General features: G+C 49.8%; 1 protein-coding gene across 4 annotated transcripts in view; it reads left to right on the top strand.

Moving 5' to 3' along the window:
- Positions 1-25,343, top strand: part of FAM219A (family with sequence similarity 219 member A) — a 155,812-nt gene that overhangs the window by 123,382 nt on the left and 7,087 nt on the right. For all 4 annotated transcript variants that reach the window (XR_012905012.1, XM_075932801.1, XM_075932800.1 and 1 more), the window contains exons 3-5: positions 12,743-12,845; positions 21,840-21,920; positions 22,326-22,380. Coding sequence is in view for 3 of the 4 variants with exons in the window: in XM_075932801.1 (XP_075788916.1) it covers positions 12,743-12,845; positions 21,840-21,920; positions 22,326-22,380 (239 nt within the window). In the remaining variant the exon portion in view is untranslated. The remainder of the gene's footprint in view (positions 1-12,742; positions 12,846-21,839; positions 21,921-22,325; positions 22,381-25,343) is intronic.

The raw sequence follows: 25,343 nt of genomic DNA, 5'->3' as shown, positions 1-25,343 counted from the left end.
GTAGTGTAGACATACCCTAACAGATTTATTTTTAAATCATTAAGTTCAGAGTTTCAGACACCTGCAACACTCCCAAAACATTCTGGTAAATGAATCTTTCTTATCTTAAGCCATTAACAGCTCTGCAAACTGTTTGAAATGCGATCGTGCAAATGTCCAAGCACATTTCCCTTGCAGCCTGCTCCTACCCCTTCAACCCAGTCAGACTGAGGACTGCAGTCAGTCTCCCTAACAAACTGCCCCCTGTCTCCACCTCACTGCACAGACGCCCGCACCCATCCACCCTCTCTTCCCCCACACCTTCCCAGGAGGCCTGAGAGTGCTGAATTTCTGCCTCTCTTCTCCTGCAGTGGGACACTCTAAAACTCTCCTCCCCTCCCCTCTGACAAGTCATCAGCCAATTAATTACTTACTGACTCACTCACTCACTCACTCCCCACCCTCCCAGTCACTAATTGTCTCCTTATCTCCCTTTTTACCTGGGAGCTTCTCAGTTCAAGCAGGCAGCTAGCTCCCTTTAGCTCTCTGGTTCTCAACTGGTGGGCCATGGTGACTTTTTCCGTGGTCCACAGGAACGTTGTCCAAAGTCACACAGCGTGAGCAGGCACCAAAAATCTGTTAGTAAGAAATAAATTTCAAACCGTAATGTTTGTTGTCCGCTCTTTTTTATCGTGTCTCAAAAACGAAATTTTTTTGTTGGCCTGGTGGTCTGTGGACTGAAACGAGTTGAGAACCACTGCGTTAGCTGCTTGCTTAGTGAGAGTCCCAATCAGTTGTGCTCCCTGCCTACGTGGGAGTTTTGAACTTCTGAGCACATCTCAGAAAACTGCTGCCCGAGTGCACAGGTGCAGCTTACAGGGAACCTTGGTCACCGGGCCCCAAATATCTGGCTGTTCTGCTCTCCATCCCGGTGTATTGCCACATCACCCACTGCTAGGGTTGCCAGGTGTCTGGTTTTCTACCGGACAGTCCGGTATTTGCACTGCCTGTCCGGTAGACAAATTCAGACAATACTGGACATGTGCCATTTGCAGTGTCCAGTATCTTCTGAATTTCCGGCTGGGCGCCGGACTGAACCCTGGCAGGGGCGGAGGAGCGACCAGGAAGCGGGGTACGATTGTCGCGTGCAGAAGCTGGGTGGGGTGGGGACTGGGACCCCCACCCCCGACCCCCACCCGGTTTCTGCTCGCAACTAAAGGGAGTGCCTGCCGGAGGCGCGGCCCCCTGGACTCTGGCTGCAGCCAGTGGCTGCACCCCTCCCCCCTGCTAGGTCTGCTTCCCACCCCCCCACCCCCCGGACCCTGCCCCCTCCTGGCCAACGCTGCAGTGTAGCCCTTGACCCGCCCCCCCTCCCGCTCTGCTTCCCAGCCCCCCCCCCTCCTCCTGGCTGCCTCCGGACACCCCCCCTCACCCTCTCCCAGCTCTGCTTCCTGCCCCGCCCCCTCCCGGCCAGCCCCACCCCCTCCTGTTCGGTCCCTCCCCCCGCTCAAGTATGTCCATTTTTTTGGTGGGGTCTACCTGGTAACCCTGCCCACTGCTGCCACTTCCACCACTGCCTGCGGCGACAGATCATGCAGCAACAAGACGGAGAACAGCCTTAAGGCAAGGTTCACCAAGAGTCCAACCCTGTACCACACTGTGACTCCATTAAGCTAGGTCCTGTGAGACAGTAACCCTTGGGCAATGAAATCCCCCCAAAACAGTGGTCCCCAACATGGTGCCCGCGGGCGCCATGGCGCCCACGGGGGCATTTGTGTGCGCCCACCAAATGCTCGGGCTGGCCCCACCCCGGGCGCGTGGCACATGCACAGTACCGGAGCCGGCCCTGGGCGCATGGCGCACAGGGAGCGCCGGCTCCGGGAGCGCAGCGAATTGACTGCCTGCGCCCCGGGTGCGCGGCTATGGGGGGCGCTGGCCCCGGGAGTGCGGCAAATTGGCCGCCCCGGCCCCCGGGTGAACGGCTATGGGGGGCGCTGACCCTGGGAGCGCCCCAAAGTGGCATCCCCGCCCCCGGGCACGCAGCTATGGGGGGGGAGGTGCCGGCTTTGGGCGCGTGGCTATGGGGGTTGCTGGCCCTGGGCGCATGGCTCTGCAGGATGCTGGCCCCAGGCTTGCTGCAAATGGGCGGCCACATGGCGCATAGGGTTCCTGGCCCCAGGCATGTGATTCATGGGGGTGTGGTGTATGCGCGGCCCCGCCCCCGGGTGCGCAAGTGTCCCCGCCCTCTGGTGGCCGGCAGGAGAACAGCCACGCCCCTTGGCGCCCGGTAGCGTCAGATGGTTGGGGACCACTGCCCCAAAACTAAGGAATGAATCTGAGAATCATAAACTTATTAAATATCCAAGTGGGGCACCGATTCTGTTTGTCAAAGTTACTGACAATGAAAACCGTTCTCGTGAACCAATCAAACTGTTAAAGGACTTAGTTGTGCATAAAGGCTTTATATGCTGAGTGGCCACTGTTCCCACGGACCTGCAATTCAGGCTGCTCAGCAGAATAGCAGCACCATCTCCCCCAGGTACTGCACATCCTGCCTTCCTGCCAAAGAGTCACCGGACAAAGACCATCCATCTTAGGAAAGGCTGTTCTGGTCGCTTGGTTCCAACTAGCTGCACCCTAAAACTAAGCAACCCTCTTTGCCTTGCTCAGGAAACAAACAGAAGGTGTTAAAGCCTCAGGCAATCCATTCCCAGTTGTTAGTTGTCAGAAGATTAAAAAGTGAAGAACGTTGATTCAGCAGGAACGCACACTAATTGCTTCTAGTTGGATTACTCCAGTTTAACACTATAAACACTCAGAGCTGTGGATTTTTTTGTCCTTTTGATGTCAGAAGCACAAATACAGGTTGAACCTCTCTGATCCGGCACCCTCAGACTCTGATTGGCGCCAAACCAGAGAATTTACCAAACCACGGGAGGTCAATATTATCTAGCAGCATTACTAACACTTCCACTGCTTACTGGGCTGTTAGAGGACATTAAGGGGTAAATTAGAACTAAATAACAGCACAGAGCACTGAGAGCCAGGACTCCTGGCTGTGAACAACGTTTATGAGACCGGGAGAAACTTGGCCGCACCCATGATAAGCGGACATCCAGCTAGCTAAAATCATGCCGGACCACGGATGTTTGCCAGACTAGAGAGGTTCAACCTGTACATCTGGGATTATCAGCAACGATGCCCAAACACGGATCAGGCAATAGTAGTTCCAAAGTTCTACTCCAACAGAACCACGTGAGGCAAAGAGAACTTGTCAGTAGTTGGCGGTAGTGTTTGAGCATTTATCCTCTCCTTGCTTTAGCTACTAGAGGGCAATCTAACAGCATATGAGTAGTTCAGATTTTCCACACCACAGGGTGCCCCCTAACCAGCAAATTAAATTCTCACAGCCATAATCTTTCTCAATTAAATGAAACCCAACCCTTTCATAAGTTACGAAATGTACACTTTTTCCCCCGATAGCAGTTGCTTAGCACACATTTTTGGACTTTGACAAGTATGTAAGATTGGTTGAATGTGTACATGGTGCAAACCTAAGCTCCATTCAAACACGCTTCCAATTAATGGGCGCTATACATCCACACGCTCTGGATGTCTCCTCCTATCCAGCAGGTTTTCCTTGACATGCATCACTTCTAATAAAATACACACCAGATTAAACTTTGCTACCTGCATTGCTGAGCCGTAGTGTTTCCTTATAGCCCAGCAGGTCTACTGTATAACTTACCATACTAATGCAGACCCCACTCCAGGGCTATGTCTACACTGGCGGGTTCTTGCGCCAGAAATATGCAAATGAGGCTGTGTGGAATATGGCCGAGCCTCATTTGCATGCCTAATGAGCCCCCATTTTTGCAAAAGAGGCTCTTGCGCCAGAAGGAGCATCTACACTGCCCCTTCTTGCACAAGAAAAACCCTCTTGCGCAATGCCCTTATTCCTGAAAATAATCAGCGTAGCGGCATTGTGCAAGAGGGTTTTTCTTGCGCAAGAAGGGGCAGTGTCGACAGCTCCTTCTGGCGCAAGAGCCTCTTCTGCAAAAATGGCGGCTCACTAGGTATGCAAATGAGGCTCGGTGATATTCTACGCTTAGCCTCGTTTGCATACTTCTGGTGCAAGAACCCATCAGTGTAGACATAGCCCAGGAGCGGGGGGAGGCGGTCTTATCTGTACTAATTAGAGAGCAAACCCACATTGGGGCCTGCTTACCTGCTCCTGAAGGTCCTGCAGGTCCAATTTATTACATCCACAAACACATTCGTACTCCTCACCACCTTCTCCCAACTGGCCACTGGTACCAACATTCTGGGGTCCTAGTTAGAAGCTCCTGTACAAAACCCGAGCTCCAGCTGCATCCTGAAGGTTTACACAAGAGTGAAACAGCCCCTTAACACGAGCCCCAGGAGCCCGCATCAGCTGGCATGGGCCAGCCGGCCACACGTACCTAGCTGCAAGGTACGTGCACCTTTGACCTTAACTAACCATCGAAGAGGAAAAATAGAAGAGAAGACTTCCAGCAAGGTTCCTTTGTGTTCATGGGTTTGGTATTAGTGGTGCCGAGATCCTGGGAATTCACGCCGTGTGGCTGGCAGAGTAAAGTGCAGGCATGTCATTGCTGTCTGCTGTTAGGCCAAATCTCAGTGAGTTCTAATCTCAGTGTTGGCACAGATACACGATGGGCCCTTTCCCATCATAAAAATGTGGATTCTAGACTCACAAGGGGTAGTTCAGGCTTGTACGGTGGGGTGAAAAAGCAAAATGCTATTTAGATAGACAGATGCTACGTGTTAGCTTCTCTCCTTTTATTCGCTAACATTCATAACCAGAGGCTTCCTTCACCAGCTATTCTGCATTTATAAGGCCTACGTACCCCCAAGCTGTGGGGAAGTTTATTTCCCTATAGGAACTTTGGGGCTGAGTCTTCTCTCCTGGATTTCACACGGGTAACTGAATGACCCAAAAAACCTATCCTCTTCTGAATGGGACTGACCTCTTCTTGCGGGCTGACAGCGAAGGCTCAGAAGGAACAGTATTATCAGGCTGGTGGCGAAAAGGTTTTTCTGAAACCTCTCCAGTCAGCGTTTTGGAGGAGAGGGCTCTTGGTCCAGTGGTTAATCGGGATTAGCTCTGTATCTCAGGGTTTGGGGGCAGGAGGTTCTTAATTAGAAGGGAAGGCACCTGTGCTCCCCAGAGCTCAGGCCAGCTCTGAGTGGCGGGCCCCTGGGGTAGCTGATAGCAGCCCAAAGCCTGTTCCTGGGTATCCCAGCTGTCCCCACTCCCACGGGATGAAACAGCAGTAAAGGATAAGGAAATGGAGCTGACCTTTTCTGGAGCAAGGACCAGTGAGTGCAGGTGTATGAGTGGGCACCTATTGCTCTGTTCTCACAATTCTATATAGCTTCTTAGGTCAGAAAAGCAAAGATGCTTTATCCAAAAAATACCCAGCCGACCCATCTTGCCAGGTTACGTAAACCTCATTTCTCTGAAGCTGATTGTCTGAAACAATGGCAGGGAGGCAACATGAGCATGACCGTGTGTCAGGAAATACTAGTTTGGATCATCAAGATTGCTTTTTGTGGCATACAAACTTTAATCCCGATCCCTCAGGTGCCTGGAGTAGCCACCTAATCACAGATTATCTTCATTTCTAATATGCCTCTTAACGAGGATTGTATTCCTGTGTCACCTAGCTTCTCACATGCAAAGGCTCAAACTTCACTTGGATGGTGTGAATGCCACTCGGGTGGTTCCAATACCTTTTCCAGATCTCATCAGAAAAAGCAGTCCTTACAATTTCCCACTGCGGTTAGTGCTGCTACAAAACAAAGGGATTGATTTACTCTTCTTGCCATGCACCCATATTTGGTGTACGTGCAAAGCTCTTATTGATGTGCATTTTGCAGGGTAAAATGTACCCTAAAATCTGTCCAAGATATGATGCAGTCCTGATTGAGGGAGGCCCTCTTACAGAGCTGAAAATGAATGAAGATTTTCATAGAATCACAGGGTTGGAAGAGACCTCAGGAGTCATCTAGTCCAACCCCTTGCCCAAGGCCAACCCCAACCGAATCATCCCAGCCAGGGCTTGGTCAAGGTGGGACTTAAAAAACCTCTAGGGATGGAGGTTCCACCATCTCCCTAGGGAACCCAGCCCAGCGCTTCCCCACCCTCCTAGGGAAATAGTTTTTTCTAATATCTAACCTAGACGTCCCCCACTGCAACTTGAGCCCATTGCTCCTCGTTCTGTCATCTGCCACCACTAAGATCAGCCTCTCTCCGGCCTCTTTGCAACCCCCCTCAGATAGCTGAAGGCTGCTACCAAATCCCCCCTCACTCTTCTCTTCTGCAGACTAAACAAGCCCAAATCCCTCAGTCTCTCCTCATAAGTCATGTGCTCCGGAAATCATTTTTTCTTGGCTAATGTCCATCTCATGCTAATGTCCATCAGCTGATTTCTAGGTGTGTGAGGGTAGTGCTGGCATTAGGATCTGAAGAAGGCGTTCTAGTCAGCATTTCACACTTTTTTTTTCCAATCTCGCCCAAGACTCCATTGATCATTCAGCAGAATGCAAAGGGACAGATGGATTTTATTTCCCGTGTAATTTATATTTTCTGCTTCCTGGAGAAGGTAGGAATTCTTCAGGACATTCAGTTCTCAAACTCAGCAATGTTCCCTTCCGGGGATGGAGACACGAAGCCAAACGTCTCCGATCCTCTCATTTCAGAGAGCTTAGAGAGAGAAAAAGATCTACAGTAAAAGCTTTATTGTCCAGCATGTTGCGGGAATGGAGGCAGGGACTTGCCGGTGAATCAAATATGCCGGTAACTAAGAGTTACACTTACCGTGTTCAGAGAATTAGAATATGATCAGATGAATGAAGTGTAAAATAGCACATAGGTACACACCAAAGAGAAGCAGCACTGCACTGCAGAGCGGTTGGTTTTTGAAGCACGTTGGTAAAGGTTTCTGTGGAGGCCGTTATGTTAGGAGACTCCATGTCATGATGGGCAGCGCATGGCGAACACCCAGATCACTAAAAATATTCTTAACACTAAAACCCCATTGAACATACCTGAATCTTTGACACTCCCGAGGGCACTTCAGGATCTTGCAGTACCTCAGTGTCATCTTTATTGACATCCATTTTCACTGTCGATAGAGAGGGTGTCGGAAATTGGGCTGAATCGGTGATGACCTTAGGACCCACACACCCACCCCCGGAAGGTGCTTTTTAGGCTAAATCCCTGAGATCCGCTTGCTTACTTGTCTTCCATTGTCTTTCCCCATCCCTCATCCTGTGAACCAGTGCAGGGTTGGTCCCTGTGGCAGAGCACAATCTCTCACTAGGGTCAGTATTGTAGGACGTGGAGGAAATAAGGTTTGGTAGGCCTGGACTGATGTCCACCCTGCTGAAACGCTGCCTGCTTCGCCTGCTGTTTGCAAACGACGGTTCTGTAGAAGACAGCCCCATTTAAGCAGAATGCTGAGCACACCAGGGCCGCTGACGGGTGGGGTGGCGAGGGCCCAGGTGATGTAAAAGGGCCCAGGGCCTCACCGCAACACAGCAGGGTTAAGACACGTTCCCTGCCTGCTCTCGCTCCGTGCCGCTCCCGGAAGCGACCAGCTCCGTCCCTGAGGCTCCTGGGGGAGGACAGTGCTGCCCCCACCCCGAGCAATGACTCCACAGCTCCCACTGGCCAAGAACTGCAGCCAGTGGGGGCAGTGCCTGCAGACAGTGGCGTGAGGATGTCCTCCCTCCCCCCACGCTCCCTGCCTGGGAGCCGCTACCAGAGAGGTGTGCCAATCAGGGTCTGCCTGATGTAAGTGCCGCCCCTCACACTCTTCCCACCCCCAAATTCCCTTCCAGAGCCTGCACCCCACCCCGCCCCCAAACTCCCTCCCATTGCCTGCGCCCCGCCCCCAAACTCCCTTCTATTGCCTGCACCCCACCCCGCCCCCAAACTCCCTCCCATTGCCTGCACCCCACCCCGCCCCCAAACTCCCTCCCATTGCCTGCGCCCCACCCCGCCCCCAAACTCCCTTCTATTGCCTGCACCCCACCCCCCCAAGCTCCCTCCCATTGCCTGAGCCCCGCCCCCAAACTCCCTCCCATTGCCTGCACCCCACCCCCCACCCAAGCTCCCTCCCATTGCCTGCGCCCCACCCCCCACCCAAACTCCCTTCTATTGCCTGCACCCCACCCCCCCCAAGCTCCCTCCCATTGCCTGCGCCCCACCCCCCACCCAAACTCCCTTCCAGTGCCATCATCCTGCACCCAAACCCTTTACCCCAGCCTGGTGAAAGTAAGTGAGGAAGGGGTGGGACAGAGGAGTGGCCGCAAGGAAGGGGCAGGTCAGGGGTCATGTCAAGGGTCTCTGGGTTTGCCCAATTAGCCAGCTGACAACCCTACCAGATGGGCATATGGAAACCCGGGCCATGCTGGCAGCTCCCTGGGCACCAGCCAGCGTGGGCTCAGCACCACCCCAATGTCAGGGACCACGGCCGCATGGGCATGGCTTAGGCCTGCAGTGAGCATTCTGCCCGGGGGCCCGGAATTGCTGTCGGCAGCCCGAAGCAAACTGAACAAAGGCACACGCAGCTGGTTTAATTATCGAGCACAAGAAAGCGCCAACATTCGTTAGTCCCGTGTTTCCATTTTAAAGAGCAGGAGCACTTTGAAATTGGGTTTGTGGGGTTTTAAGAGACTGAAATAAATCACTGGGAATAGCTCTGAAGATTCTTTTTGAACTCCAGCTTTATACATTAGAATTTTCCACTGTTCATCTTCATATGCTGCATGTATTTATCCTCTTCTTTAATACAAGGACAAGGGAACATTCAACAGCACTGAAAGGTAACTTTCAAAATGACAGAAGAAAATACTCTTATACTCACTGTGCAGTTAATCTGTGGAACTCAGTGCCATAGTATTCACTAGAGGCAGTGAGCTTACTTGGGTGCAATAAAGTAGATATTTGTGTGGGATAATGAGAACATCCAGTTATACTAGTAAGGTTTTTTTTTAAGGGACATACATTCTCCATCTAATTGATGAGAATTAGGTAGAAACTTGCCCTATGGGCAGGTTATTTTATAATTCAGTGTTTTTCAGCCGGTGGTACAAGTATCCTTACAGGTATTTGAGAGAAGTCTGGGGTCAACACAACTGAAATTTGGAGAAAACTGAATTTTTGTTTTAAGTTTTACAGCGCTTTATTATTTTTATACTTTTTACACCCTAAAATTCCATCGCCCGACCGGCTACGATTCAGTTTGTTTAAACAAATATGTTGCAATGGTAGAAAAAAAATTGTGTCTCTATGAAAACTGTAGGTACTGCAGGTACTTTTTTTTTTTTTTTTAAAGGGGTACTTTATAAAAAAAAAATTGAGAAACACTGCTATAATTGTCTACTGTGGGATTTCTTGCACTACTGTCAGAAACATCTGGAGGAGCTGGCCAGTGGTAAGCATTTGCAGGCAGGTACTTGTGCAAGTGTTCAGCCCGTGGTATGATAGGGTATGATCTTGAATGAGACCTGTGTGTGTTGTTGTAATATAGGTAAAGCTCACTGTCAGACACAGCCCTGGATTAGGTGGAACAGAGCTTTGATTAGGTCTGACAGCTCCCATTTTTATGCTTCTTTATGCTAAGGAAATCAGTTCAACCTCATGTAAAGTTAATTTTACCTATCTGCGAGCTTCGGGGTTGGTTGTCTTCTCCTCAGCAAAGTGCTTGTGGGCTTCTTGGAGCAAGAAGTGAGACCTTCACAGTGAGAGGTGGGGAGTTTGTGCTGAATGTCTCCCTTTCCCCGTGTGGTTTGCATTATTTGTATTTGTTTGGATGGCAGCTGTGCCCACAGGCCTGGGCCATGCAGTACCAGGCATGGTGCAAAGAGCTCTCTGGGATGCTTTCAAACCTTGCAACCTAAACTTAAGGTGACCCAACAGATGGGTAAGACATGGACAGCAGGGGTGGGAGAACCCAGTATCACAGCGGTGCTCCTGGGCAGCGCAGGAAGCAGTGGTCCCAGTCCTGCATGAGCTGGCTAATCAGTGTCAAGTAGGATGTAAAATCTCATCTAATTGGTTAGCCGGTTAAATATATTGTTTACCCAGTTAACCGATTAAAGAGGGGTCCTCCCCTCCCCTCTCTCAGACAGGGGCTGCTCCAGTCCGGCTATAGCTGCCTCTGTCTGCAGCCGTCCCCCCAGAGGGGTGGAACACTGGGTCCGTCTGGGTCACTGATCCACCTGCCAAAACGAACCAAAACTGCTGCTTACAGCCACTCGAGTGGAACCGAGGGGAGGTATGCATAGCACCATAAATATTAAAGACGGGCGCATCAAAATCCAACTGGGGAGTCCCCAGCAGAATGTCCCACGGAGTTAATTGGCACAACAGGCTGCTTCTCACCCTCTCGGCCTCCACTTGCCCAGTCTGCTTTTCTGCAGAAGTCCTCAGGCATGTATGGCTGTGAGATTGAGCAAAGCTGGGCTCTCCTCCCAGCGGAATGGACGTGTTCGGAGGGCAGCTCTCTGATCTTCCAGAGGCCCTCTTTGGAAACGGGTCCCTAAACCCGACTGCTGGAAATGTTTACAACAGGGGTCCCCAACGCGGTGCCCACGGGTGCCATGGCGCCCACTGGGGCATTTATGTGCACCCGCCAAATGAGCTGAGCCAGCCCCACCCCTGGGCACGTGGCATATGTGCAATGGCGGCCCCGGGCACATGGCGCATGGGCAGCCGCTGCCCCTGGGCACATGGTACGTGAGCAGCCCCGCCCCTGGGCGCTCGGCAGCCCCAAAAGGTTGGGGACCGCTGGACAGTGACTTTCAATTTCCACAAGAAGGTGAGGACAGCTGAGTGGAGTGGAAGCTAACTAGCTGCATGAGCACTTTTACCCTAAGTCACTAAATAGGAAGAGAAGGCACCATAAAGGAGACATCGTCTCCATCCAACCCCTAAACTTGCCTGGAAGAACAGCACTGTCATTCCCTGTTTGCTGCATGGAGCTCGGTGCCTCCTATGCGCTATAAAACTTCTGTGAGCTGCCCGGGGCGGGCACTGTCTGTATGTTTGTGTGCACAACCCAAGGCCCCTGTTATGTTACAGAGAGGCAGTGCTCCTGCCATAACGCCCATTGTATCTCCCTGTGTCCATTTAACCTGAAATAGACCAGAGCTCTGAGGAGGAAAGGACCCATCCATGCTCAAGTGGCAGCATCATGAAAAACTGATTTGAAATCCTGACTCCTGTCCCACATCTGCCTCCCTCCAGCTCATGCCGGTGAGATTTCTGGGCCCAATCCTGTTCCTACAGATGTCAATGGAGTTTACTCACCATTGACATCAGGGAGGTAAGAATCTGTATATGTTCTGTGCTCTCGTTCCTTACACAGAGCCTATCCGCTGATAGCCCCTTCCAACACAAGCTCCTGTTACTAAAAGCCGAGCTCTTCCTGGGAGCTGGCTTGTTCCTCAACCATTATCCTCATTGTCATTTCTATATTTCTCCCATTGCTTGGGGTACCCACCTGTTGCCTTTTGTCTACTATTAGATGGCTCAGTTGCTTGGGCTGAGATCATGTCTTCTAGAATGGGCCTATATCCCCCAATATGATGGGGTCCCATCCTTATTGGAGTCTCTGGTCACTACTGCCATGGAAATAATACTTAGAGAGTCTTAAGGACCTAGCGTTCTGTGTCTCTTTGCAGAGGGTGGGTGGTGATGATGGAAGACTCCGTTTGTGGAGCTGGATTCTAATTCTAGCTCTGCAGGGGCTTATCTGGACTACACGGAACAGGCAAGAGAGGATATGCAAATTCTCCAGGAAATGAGGTTTACGCGGCTTTTCGACAAGGGGGGGTTGCCGAAAAAGTCATGTCTACTCTACTTTCACTTTCAAAAGCTCTGCTTTCCAAAGTGCGATCTGAAGAAGATATGCAAATTCCCCGGGAATTTGCATATCCTCTTTCGACTGTTCCGCGTAGTCTAGATAAGCCCCAGGTGAGCAGTTTGCTAGGGAGGGGTCGTAGTCTCTCCTGAAATAAAGCTGATTTTGATCCCCACTTATAAGTCCAAAAAAATCCCTCCGACTGGCACATTGCCAGGGTCCAGCCATCTCCTCGATGACTTGAACCCGTTCTGAAAATTGAGCAAACTAAAGGACAGTCTGAAAATCCTGCAGAATTCTCCAAGGGCAACAGTTCTGTAATGATCTAGAGACAAGAGGGACAAGGACCAAAAGAACAATGAGCTTCAGAGTGTGCGTGTGTGGCGGGGGGTGTTAACGCAGCGCTAGGGACAGACAAAAGCCGCCTAGAACTGAAAGGAGCGCGGAAGGTGATACTACGACAGGCTGTGGACGCTATTAGATTGTGGAATTGTCTCCCGGGGAAATGGTCAAAAACTAGACTGGCCCAAGCACTAACGTGTGCTCTCTGCATTGTCCTGTGTTGGTGACACTGCCATTTTCAGCTCTCCACTGAGTCAAAGCTCCATAGACTAGCTGCCCCTGGCCTGCCCCAGCTCTGGAGTAAGCATGAGGTATCTTACAGAGCAGGGTGGAAGAAGGACAGAGTTTGCGCCTTCTTTGAGCTGTCCCTGCCTTGGAGATCAAGATCTTCGCGCCCTCTGGCTTTTAATCTTTGCCACTCTTTCCACTGGCAGGGCCAGAGGCTGCATGGTAGCCAAACAAATAACATCCCTGACTTTGCTTTCCTCTTTGTGTTCCTTCTACAGAGAAGCAGCGGGAGCTAGCTCGGAAGGGGTCGCTGAAGAATGGCAACATGGGAAGCCCAGTTAATCAGCAGCCCAAGAAGAACAACGTGATGGCCCGAACAAGGTAGAGGCTCCCGGCATGTCCACGTGTCCCCACCTGCTTCCCTTGGGGCTTCGCCCCACAGTGAGGACAGCTCTCTCAAGGTCTGGCAGGCCGCAGTTAGAGAGACGTCGAGGCAGAGTCAAGGAGCAGCCAGGAGAGCAGCAGGGCTGCCTTGGCAGTCTGGCTGACTTTTATGGAGAGCTGGGCTAAGGGTACGTCTAGACTACAAGCCTCTTTCGAAAGAGAGCATCTAGACTACAGCCAGTACGTTTGAAAAAGCGAGCCGTTTTTGAAAGAGAGCACCCAGGCAGTCTTCATGCTCTCTTTCGAAAAAGCACAGTTCATGTTCAGTAACGCCTTTTTTCGAAAGAGCACTTTTGAAAAGCGTTCTTCCGCGTAAAACGAGGTTTTTCGCGATCAAAAAACCTGCCGCGTCCTTTCGATTTACTTTCGAAAGAACGCAGCGGCAGTCTAGACACAGGGGACTTTTTTTTTTAAAAAGGCCACTTTTTTCGAAAAATCCTGTAGTCTAGACACACCGTAAGCCTGAGGTTCAGTCGGATCGATTGTGCCCAGTCATCCAAAACACCGTGTAACCCTGGCAATAGGAGATTGCACAGGACTGCCTCAGATAACACCCTGCTGGGTGAGGGCTTGTCTCTGATGTGGCTGGTTTGAGCCCTGTCATTTTCCTGCTCTTTTTGTACTCAAGGGCTTTCAGATACAGGTGGGCTGAACAGGGGGTGCTGGAGCTAGTATGTGGGTGAGATGCCGAGCTTCCTCCCCACTCCGAGCTGGGGTCGCTCTGGTACGTCTGCTCCTCGCCACAGCTGAGGGCGGCTACAGAGCCCCAGGCCGAAGCCAGGAGCAGGACCCCGAGTAGCAGCGGAGCTGGTGGGACTCCGGGGGGAGGCGAAGCCAGCGGGACCTTGGAGGGGCCTCCTTGATGCTGGGAGCCAGGGTTGGTGGATCCAATGGCAGGTCGGCAGCAGGGCCAGCCCCTGCCACACCCCTACTGCCCACACCGGTGTGGCTTAACAACGGTCTGCAAATGGCCCGTCGGGATGCGTTTTCCCCATATATTTCCTCCGGGCTCTAAATAGCATCACTACATTTCTCAGAGCTGCTCATGCGCACAGATAACTGACAATATTTACATGGGCGACCGGTGTGCGAGGCAGGGGGAGGCGTTGCCTCCCCAAGCCGCCAGCTTGGCCCCGCCCACACTCTGCCCCCAGAACGCCTACTGTAGGCGTTCGCGGGGTGGAGTGTTGCTGCCCCTAGCACCCTCCCTCCCTGTGCTCCTGGATGGGGAGGCTGAGGGCTGCACACCGTCCTCCCCTCCCCGTGCTCCAGGGCTGGGGAGACTCAGGCCACGCACCACCCACCTTCCCCGTGATGGGAAGCGTGGCCCGAGCAGAAAGCCTGGGGGAAAAGTTAACCAGAGTTGTGTCGACAGTATACACCCTTCGTCAGAGTATCCTGATATTCCCCAGGTCAAGGCTGGATATCGGGAAAAACTGCTCCTTCGAAATATTAAACTGTGAATTAGCTTCTCAAGGGATGTGAGGGAAGCCCTGTTACTCGCCAAATTAAAAAAAAATTGAACTATGAAGCACTGGAGTCAGGATTTGAGCTTTTTGGTTTCTGTTATTTCCACTCCAGTTCATCTGATGAAGTGAGTTTTATCCACGAAAGCTCATGATTCTATATACTTTGGTTAGTCTCTAAGGGTACGTCAACACTGTGGGCTAAAGTCAAATTAAGATACGTAACTTCAGCTATGTTAATTGTGTAAATATTTCAAAATTATTTCAAAATAACAGGCTTGTTGTGTAGACGCACGCGCTGTTATTTTGAAATAAGGGGAGTTATTTCAAAATAACACTGCAGTGTAGACATGCCCTAAAATACCACAGGACTCCTCGTTTTTAAAGTTACAAACTAACACGGCGGCCCCTCTGAGATTTTTTCGCCGATGAAATCGTTCACGTGGCTTATGTTCACTAAAAATTACATGATGGTGTCTGTCATGATCTTACTGCAGCTGTTTATCTGTATCCCATTTCTAACAATTCCTTCACTCTGTGCTGGGAACTTGCTTCAGTCTCAGTGGAGGGAAAACACTGAAAAAGATTCTGCTGCTCTCTACTGACTGATGTAATTGTTCCCCCTTTATCAAGTCTTCTGTACTGGACCGAGTCATCTGTTTCTCTTTTGCTTTATCCACATGATCGTTTTTCACCTTTCTGGGTTTCTTATTCTTATGTTATAAACACTCCAGCTCCTCTCAGCACCCTGCCTCAGCCCTTCTTCATGAGTGACAGGATAATTGAGTCTTGCCAGGCCTTTGCCTCTTGAGTACGATTGTTAAGTTTGCGGATGATACCAAACGGGGAGGGGCTGCAAGTCCTTTGGAGGACAGGGTCAAAATTCAAAATGATCTGGACAAACCGGAGAAATGGTCTGAGGTAAATAGGATGAAGTTTAATAAGGACAAATGCAAAGTACTTGACTTAGGAAGGAACAATCAATTTCACACACACAGAATGGGAAGTGACGGTCTAGGAAGGAGTCCTGCAGAAAGGGATCTAAGGGTCATAGTGGGCCACAAGTTAAACATGAGTCATTGGTGTGACACCGTTGCAAAAAAAAGCAAACAGGATTCTAGGATGCATGAACAGGAATGTGGTGAGCAAGACACAAAAAGTCATTCTTCTTCTACTCTGTGCTGATTAAGCCTCAGTTGGAGTGTCCAGTTCAGGGAGCCACATTTCAAGAAAGATGTGGAAAAATTGGAGAAGGTCCAGAGAAGAGCAACAAAAATGATTAAAAGTCTAGAAAACATGAGCTAGGAGGAAAGACTGAAAGAACTGGATTTGTTTAGTTTAGAAAAGAGAAGACTGAGAGGGGACGTGAGAGCAGTTTTCAAGTATCTAAAAGAGTGTTACAAGGAGGAGGGAGAAAAATTGTTCTCCTTGGCCTCTGAGGACAGGACAGAAGCAATGGGCTTCAATTGCAGAAAGGGAGGTTGAGGTTGGGCATTAGGAAAAACGTCCTAACTGTCAACGTGGTGAAACACTGGAATAAGTTGCCTGGGGAGGTTGTGGAATCTCCATCTCTGGAGATATTTAAGAGCAGGTTAGTCAGACACCCGTCAGGGATGATCTAGATGGTGCTTGGTCCTGCCATGAGGGCAGGGGACTGGACTCGATGACCCCTCGAGGTCCCTTCCAGTTCTAGGATTCTGAGATTCCTGAGATCCAATTAGACTCTCTAGCACTTTGGTTCTCAGCTGGTGGTCCATAGTGACTTTTTCGGTGGTCCACAGGAACATTGTCCGAAGTCACACAGCGTGGGCAGGCACCAAAAATCTGTTAGTAAGAAATAAATTTCAAACCAAAATGTTCATTGTCTGCTCTTTTTTATCATGTCTCAAAAAGGAGGTGGTCCACGTAAATTGTTTGATTGGCCTGGTGGACCATGGACTGAAATGAGTTGAGAAGCACTGCTCGAGTGGATCATAAGATCAGCTACTGTCCCTAAGCATCATTGCTTCTTCTACTTTCAATGGTGGGGTTTTTCCAGGAGTAGAAAGGCCCCTATATGCTATGAAAACAGGACGTAAATTCTTTGGCAGGGCCAGGGTCCCTTGTTTTCTGCAGCTCACTGGTGCGGCAGATTGGAAATTCTGCAGCAACTTTCAAGTCGGTTTTTTTTAATGCGGGTTCTGAATGAATTCACTAAGAAGATGAATAATACAATCAGTGAGGGAGTCCACAGGCATCCTTTGATAGCAACTTGAATGTATTTTACTCTTCTCTGCCTTTGTCAGTCTGCAGTGCACTGTAGGTGTTTGGATTCCCAATGTTTTGTAAAAAATTGCCAGGAGGGAAGCTGAAAGGTTTGCAGATGGGCTTTTTTGCACTGGTGAAATTAACCATCATTTTTAGTTTCAAATTAACTGTGCCCCGCTCCACTCTTGAAAGCCAGACATTTCAGGAACATTGAACTAATCTGGGGCCCCATCCTTCAGCTGCATCATGAGAAAATACTGAGGTCAGCTCTGCACTAAAAGGGAACATCAAATCAAGATACGCAACATCAAATCAAGATTACGTAGCTGGAGCCGACCTACCTTGTTTTGAATTCCTCCACCAGCCCCATAACAGAAGCAGGAGTACTGGATGCTGACAGAGACACCCTCTGGGTTCGATTTAGCGAGTCTTCACTAGACTTACTAAATCAAACTCCAGATCAATCTTCCATTTACTGAAGAGATGGCCCTAGTGTTACCACTGAAAAGAAGGGAGACAGCTCATATCTCCATTACTCTTTCTGTCTTCTGCATTCATCGCTATTACTCCATTATTTTAATTTGGTTTGTGTTTTTTAAGGTTTTCTCTTCGCTTGCATGGCTAGAAATGTTGCATTTTTTAAATGAAGGCCAAGATTCTGCAGTTCAGTTATGCAGAAGAGAAGTCGTTTATGTGCAGCGTGCATTAGGTCCCCATGAAAATTAACCAGTTTCCTTTCCAGCCAGATCCTGAATCTATATTGTGTTGTTTAAATCTCATACTGATTAACAATATTAACTTGTATTCAATCTTCACATAATCCCAAAAGCCTAATGTAAAACATTCTAGTCCATTGGGGTTCTTACACGATCTCTGTGGCATCTATGAAAGTGTAATGCTGAAAAACCGGAAAAATCCCTGTGAAAAGAAGCAGTGTCTAGCTGTCTCCTTATTCCAGTTCCATCTTTATGCCCTTTGTTCTTCCCTCAACATATCAAGCAGCCGTCAGACCCCTCTGTCCTTCAGACTGCTCCTTAAAACCCATGTTCCCCCCAGGCATACCTAGTGCGCATCTTGCTAAACTGCTGGCCAACACTGGGTTTGGTCTAAATTGAATTATGAATTCTTCTTCACACAGCGTGTAGTCAACTTGTGGAACTCCTTGCCAGAGGAGGCTGTGAAGGCTAGGACTATAATAGAGTTTAAAGAGAAGCTAGATAATTTCCTGGAGGTTAGGTCCAAAAAAGGCTATTAGCTAGGGGATAAAATGGTGTCCTTGGCCTCTGTTTGTCAGAGGCTGGAGAGAGATGGCAGAAGACAAATCGCTTGATCGTGTCTTCGGTCCACCCTCTCTGGGGCAGCTGGTGCTGGCCACTGTCGGCAGACAGGATACTGGGCTAGATGGACCTTTGGTCTGACCCAGTACGGCCGTTCTTATGTTCTTATGTCCAGGCATGGGTTGTCCTATTTCGTGTCTTGCACCGCTTTGTATCTGTTCATAGCACGATGTAAATAATGTGTATAAAATTACAGCCTGTAAACATGGAACCCTGCTGTGATAGACTGAGTATTTTTAAATCTGCTTTAAACAACTAAAAATAACCGAGGCTTCTGTCCAGGAGAGAATCCCTCTTCAGGAAGAGTTCTTAAACAGTTGCTTAAATCTCAGTCATCAATGTGACTAAGGCTATGTCTACACTGTAATATAAGGCCAGGGTTCAAATTCAGGCTCAAGCCTTAGCCCTCTTCTGACTACATACAGATCCTGCTAACTCAGAGCTCAGACTTAGGGTCCCGGGACCCCTTGGGACCAGCCTGAGTCAAGTCAGGACCCACAGTTCGAGCCCTTTTGCTTTGCAGTGTAGACTCATGCTCCCAGAAGTGTTCCCCAGTCTCAGGAGCTGGCTTCCTTTCTCCTCTGGACAGTCAAGTTTTCCCAAACTGGACCACAAACAAAGGGTTAGAGCAGGGGTGGGCAAGATTCGGCCCAGGGGCCCGATCCAGCCCACCAAGCCATTTGATCCTGCCCACGGCCCTCCCTGCTGCGCCGCTGTCCCCGGGCCAGTCGAGACCAAGAGGTGGGGGAGCGTGCGAAGACTCCTTCCCTCACCAGCGGCATGCGGCACCAGAAGGGACTGCCAGCTGTTCAAAACAGCTGGCGGTTCCCTCTGGGCACTGCGTGCCCCTGGCAGGGCGGGGCGGAGAGACCTCTCGTGCTCCCTCACCCCTGCAGGAGGGCGCTAAGTCTCCTCCCGCCACCCCTCTCGCACATGGTGCCTGGAGGGAATCGCCCCTTCCGCCCGAGGTCCCGCCCTTCTGCCTAAGGCTCCGCCCCTTGCGGCTGGTCCACAACCTCTACCAACATTGGTGAAATGGCCCCCCTACAAACATTATTGCCCACCCCTAGGTTAGAGAGTAGGGATGTGAAAGGTTAACCGATTAACCAGTAAGCGTCACCCTGAACGAGTGATGCTTATCGGTTCTGTTTAACTAGTGGGGGCTGCTCTCACCCCTTAGAATCATAGAACCATAGAGCTGGAAGAGACCTCAGAAGGTCATCAAGTCCAGCCCCCTGCTCTAGGCAGGACCAATCCCAACTAAATCAACCTGGCCAGGACTTAAACACCTCTAGGGATGGAGACTCCACTACTTCCCTAGGTAACCCATCCCAGCGCTTCACCACCCGCCTGAAATAGTTTTTCCTAATATCCAACCTGGACCTCTTCCACCACAACTTGAGCCCATTGCTCCTTGTTCTGCCACCTGTCACTACTGAGAACACCGCAGACAGGGGCGCTCGGGCCCCGCCAAAGCAGCCCCTGTCCACGGCAGGCTGTTTCCACTGGGCTGGAGCAGCCCCTATCATGGGAGGTCAGCATTGTCTAGCAGCATTACCAGCACTTGCTGGGCTCTTAAAAGACATTGAGGGGTAAATTAGAGCTAAATAACAGCACAGAACACTGAGCGCCAGGACTGGAGGCTGTAAACAAACTTTATGGGGCTGCAGGAAACTTGGCCACACCCACGATACATGGGCATCCGGCTCACTCAAATCATGCTGGACCATGGATGTTCCAAGACCTGAGAGTGCCGGATTAGAGAGGTTCAACTGGTTAACTAATTAAATGGGATTTTACATCCCTATTAGAGAGGCCATATTTTGGGAGGGGGCTTGGAAGTCTGGGATATGGATGGTTAGACTTGGGCCCAGTTGAAATGCTGGGGCCCCAGGTTGGTCCCAGGGTTCAACAGTTCCTAAGAGGTTTCCAAACAAATCGCCCTAGATTAACAAACCCAGGGTCTGCTAACTCAGGTTCTGCATTCACTGGGCTTCCATGGCAGTATAAACATACCTTTACGCATGTGCTTCAAGTTTAGCACGTGTCCCCTTCATACCCCTGTATCAGGGCATGAAATGGCTAGTGGTTTCCAAAGGGCACTGTAAACATCTGGATCTGGGGGAGGCCACGCTGACTTGCTGCAGGCACCTTTATGCAATGCAGAATCATAGAATACTAGGACTGGAAGGGACCTTGAGAGGTCATCAAGTCCAGTCCCCTGCCCTCATGGCAGGACCAAATACTGTCTAGACCATCCCTGATAGACATTTATCTAACCTGCTCTTAAATATCTCCAGAGATGGGGATTCCACAACCTCCCTTGGCAATTTATTCCAGTGTTTGACCACCCTGACAGTTAGGAACTTTTTCCTAATGTCCAACCTAAACCTCCCTTGCTGCAATTTAAGCCCCTTGCTTCTTGTTCTAAAGATTCCTGTCCGAGGAAGATTGTCCTGGGACAGGAATGCTCAGACTCTAAGAGCTGAAGAACACTTTGTCATCACATAATGGGCGACAGGCAGGTCTGTGAGTGTCCTGGTGTAAGGTCCAGATGTGGCATCAATATGATGCCGTCATCGTCACACTGTGTTGCCATGCACTGAAGCAGTCTCATGACACTGAATCTTTGCTCTTTTTTCTTCTCCATCCCTTCTGGGCTGCTGAGACGGCCACGGGCCAGTCTTCCTCCCCCCAACTCCTCTGCTGTGCATGGATCAGTTCATTCCTACATTGAAAAGGATGGCTGGGAAACTGATCACAGCAGATCCCAAACCTGGGTCTGTTTGCTCAGTACTTTCAGCTCTGGCAGATGCATGTTGGACAGAGACTGGATCCCTTGCAAGCATCATGTGAGATCCTGAAGACGTATGCGCCACTTGAGCCGTGGTCTAAAGAGAAAGTCATAATCTTGAAATGAGTTCCCAGTGACAGCTCTCTGGACCATCTCTCACCTCGCTAAATCTAGCCCCCCGCTTTCTGAATTTTAGCGTAAGAAGTCTCAAACCGCTGGCAGAGTGAGAGTGGAGAATGGCATAGCAAATCTCTTGGGATTTAGCTAAGGATTAAGCTCCATAAGGCCAAAGATTCACCCATTTTGAATTCAAGGCCGTGTCTACACTCACTAGAAGATTGGTGCTGTGGGGATTGATCCCCCAGGGGTTGATTTAACGGGTCTAGTAAAGACATACTAAATCAACTGCTGATCACAGTCTTGTCGACTCCGGTACTCCACCAGATTGAGAAGTGTAAGGGGAGCCAACGGGAGAGTTTCTCCCATCAACCCCCCACTGTGGAGATGCTGCAGTAGCTTGAGCTAAGGTACGTGAATGTCAGCTACGGTTTTCAGGTACTTGGAGTTGCACACCTTAATTTAACATTGCCCTCTAGTATAGACCTAGCCTTAGAGGTACTCATGGCGCCTGCCTTCTGATGTCTCCTCATTACATTTGCTTATTGGCTAATGTGATCACTTTACTGCTCCCAAAAAGCATTCCTACATTACAAGTCTTTCTAGTGCAACGCGTCCACCAGACTGAAACACTAGAAAGTAACAGCTGTGCCCGGCGAGGGAGGAGTGTACTTCTAAGAGATGGCTAGCTCGTTCATCCCATTAAAACTGGCCTGACAGCTAACCAGAGACAAAACTTGGTTCCATTTAATTGTAAAGCGTAGATGACTGGCACATCAGTTAATTTTTTCTACCGCGCTCAGCCTAAGCAACTTCATGAAAGGGACAGAGTTGTTCAACGAAAGTGACGTTCTGCAGAATGAGAGAGAGCGGTCTCTCTGATAACCAGGCGATATTATGACTTGGTCTGGGGTGTTAAATGGTTCTGAAATGAATTTTGTGCTTAATGGAAAAAATTTACTTCTTGCAGGCTGGTTGTTCCCAATAAAGGCTATTCCTCATTAGATCAGAGCCCAGATGAAAAGCCACTGGTCGCCCTGGATACGGACAGGTATGACAAGTGTTAATTAACAGTAAGATTGTATATCAGTATCTGGCATTGTTTCTTGCAAGGGGTGTAGTCTTGAAATTCTGGAGTCCTGATCTCCCAGGCTCCTGCTTCCACCACTTGTTCTAGTTCTTCTACCAACTTGTGACCTTGGGTAAGTCTCTTAATCCACCTTTCTCCATACATGTGAAATGGGTATGGAGATATTCATGTTCAGGCTTTTATAAAACTGGGGCAGGCGGAGGGCTTTGAGATCTGTTGATGAAAGTTGCCCCATGCATATATAAACTTCCCCGTGCGTGGAGTCGAGATCACAGCATGGACAAAAGATAGAGAGGCAGGATGCTAAAGAGAGAACAAGTCTCTTTAACTGTTTCCTTCTCCTTGCTGTATCTTGTCTCCCCTCAGCGATGATGACTTTGACATGTCCAGATATTCCTCCTCGGGATATTCTTCAGCTGAGGTGAGTTACAGTCTCTTCTGCCTGCCTTGCCCTAAATGTTACTCATCAAAGCAAGAAATTCCTAGAGCTGGGTAAAGAATTTAGCCTCAACACTTGTGGGCGGGGAAAGAATCTTGGAATAAACATGGCAGATGCTTCTCCCCTAACTGAGCTAACAGACTCTCCACGTATCCACTTGAGAGAGGCCGGAATTCCCCCTGGCATGTTTTCACTGGCGATCTTAATATAACGCTGACAGGAGTTTAATGCGTGAGCTAAAAGCCAGCTGGCTCACAGCTAAGGCCAAAGAGCACACTCATTCTCTCTCTCTCTCTCTAAGTGGTCTCGGTGCTACTACATGGGACAGTGACCCATGCCCAGTAGGTGTGTGGGTTACACCACCAGAAGTTTTATCCCGTAGTGGTCAAAAATTGCTTTCCACGTTGGCAGCCCTCCAGTGTATGGCGCCCTGGCACAAGAGACACAAACGTGCGAGATTGGAGGCCAGGGCAGCCATGGGAGCCATCCACCTGACATGTGTGCCTGTAGGAAGTCCACAGGATGCGACCGTCGAGTTTGCTCACAGCCGTCTCCGTATGTGGAATGTCGACACGTGCTTGAGTACCGGGGTCACTCCAGGCTCTGTGATCCGGCCACACAACCAGGGCAAGCGGGAGTCTCAGGAGGAGCTTGTAGATAAGCTCTTTCTGGCTTTTCCTTTGGGAGAAAAACGAGAGTTCAGCCGTGCTGGTTCTTCAGCATCATCTCCTAAGTGCTTTTCAACCATCTAGAGTGAATCAGCTCGTCAGCCACTAGTTCCTTACTTTGCGTACCCAAAGGATCAAATTAGGCTAGTGGGCACTGGGCCACAGGAGACTGCTCCTCCTTCAGTCCCTCCTTTTGGCAAACCACAATCAACCCTTCAAGAGACAGCTGAGAGCCAGAGTCAGGTGAAGAAGTCTGGACTGGATCTGGGGCCTCTTCAGTTATGCCATCAGGTCTGGGCAGCCAAGCAAGGTGAGGCCAGATCAGTCGACACTGCACAGTGACTTTGGAATAAGCTATTCCGAATTAGTTATTCCAAAATACCTCATTTTGAAATAGCATGTCTACACTGCAGGGAAGCCTCAAAATGAGTCCAAGGCCGGCTTCCCTAATGTAGACGTGCTATCTCGATTTAGAGCCCCAGGAGGAATAACTTAGAATGGCCCTAGTGAGGGGCTATTTCAAAATAACAGCAGTGGAGCATCTACACATGCCTTACCTCGAAATAGCTATTTTGGAAGAGGCATTATTCCTCGTAGAATGAGGTTTACAGCAGCCAGAATAAGCCGTCCATTATTGCAAAATTATTTCAAAATACGGAATTGCTCTGTAGACGCTTGCATAGTTTTTTCTGAATAACAGCCATTATTCTGAAATAACTTTGCCATGTAGACACACCCTAAGTGAACTAGAGACCTCAGAGGAACACCTAGGAACACATGGTAATGGGGATGAAAAAAAAGCCTTTTCTGAAAGATCCCTTATTCCTCTTAAAAAAAGGAATAAGGGATCTTTCGGAAAAGGCTTTATTTTCCAAAAGATCCCCGTCTAGACTGGCACTTTTTTCCGGCAAAGCCCCGAGCCGGAAAAAAGCGGCAGCCATGTTTATGCAAATGAAGTGGGGGGGATTTAAATTCCCGCTTCATTTGCAATTGCCATGTGTCTAATCTGCATCCCTTTTATGGAAAAGGGATGCAGTCTAGACACAGCCCAGCTGTTGTGGAATCCTGTGGACGCTCTTGGCTTGGGATCAGTGTATCCACATTGGGAGCTGTTTCAATCACCATTGTTAAAGAAGAGCAGTAGCCCCGCCACGACTGCACGTAGGAAAGACTGCAATAACCCCGTGTAGAGTGCATGTCACTATTGGTGAAATGCTCCGGGATCCTTTGGGGTGAAAGGTGCAGTATCAATATTGGCTCCTTATTGCTGCATAAAACACTCCAACAAACTTTGGCACTTGTGAGGCTGTACCCGCCATGTTTGCACGTTGGCTTCAGGGAGTTCTCTCTGGGTTCTCACTTAGAATGATAGAATCGCAGGGCTGGCGGAGACCTCAGGATTCATCGAATCCAGCCCCCTGCCCAAAGCAGGACCCCCCCAACTCAGTCATCCCAGCCAGGGCTCTGTCAAGCCGGGACTTAGATACCTCTAGGGATGGAGATTCCACCCCTCCCTAGGGAACCCATCCCAGCGCTTCCCCACCCGCCTAGGGAAATAGTTCTTCCTAATATCCCACCTAGACCTCCCCACTATAACTTGAGACCTCGTTCTGCCATCTGCCACCACTGAGAACAGCCTCTCTCCAACCTCTTTGGAACCCCCTTCAGGTAGTTGATGAGCTCTGAGTGATAGCCCCCCATCCGCCTTTTTAAAGAAAGAAACTTGTTAAAAGCCGGATTAGGAGGAAATCTCCCTCCGAAACTCATACTGGAACGGTACCTTTTAGAATTAAATTCTGCACTAATGAACAAGAGAGAGCAACCCTCTTGCAACCAAGTGGACCAGAATTGCATTTGGTAGAATTCTTTCCACTGGCAACCATCCCCTTCCTCCAAGAAGAATAACTGCAGTGGCATCATGCAGCCTCAGTTGGCAGCTCTCTCATTGTATAGAACTGCCCCGGTGGGGCAGTTTGCCGTGCAGCCAGCCCTGTGCATTTGAAGCTTGAAGCCCAGAAGCTCTTAAAGAAATGCATGAGATCCTAGAGACAGACTCTGCCGCTGTCCAGGCTGCTGCAGCTCCTCTAGTTTCTTTAGCAATCTTCCTTGATTAAAGCTCATATCTAGGCCAGCCGGGAATTGCACATCCCGCTCCAGGGTAGGGAGTATCTGGTGAGCAGCGTTCCCTGTAAGCCAAGTGCTTGGGATTCAAATGCCGCCTAGCTGATTAGCAGAGCACTCACAGCTGGCAGTGTGTGTGTTTCTACTGGTGGTGCA

Source organism: Pelodiscus sinensis, chromosome 6 (genome assembly GCF_049634645.1).
Source record: "Pelodiscus sinensis isolate JC-2024 chromosome 6, ASM4963464v1, whole genome shotgun sequence".
Classification (NCBI taxonomy): domain Eukaryota; kingdom Metazoa; phylum Chordata; order Testudines; family Trionychidae; genus Pelodiscus; species Pelodiscus sinensis.
The sequence above is the reverse complement of the archived record's forward strand: the minus strand, read 5'-3'. Positions and strand labels throughout refer to the sequence as shown.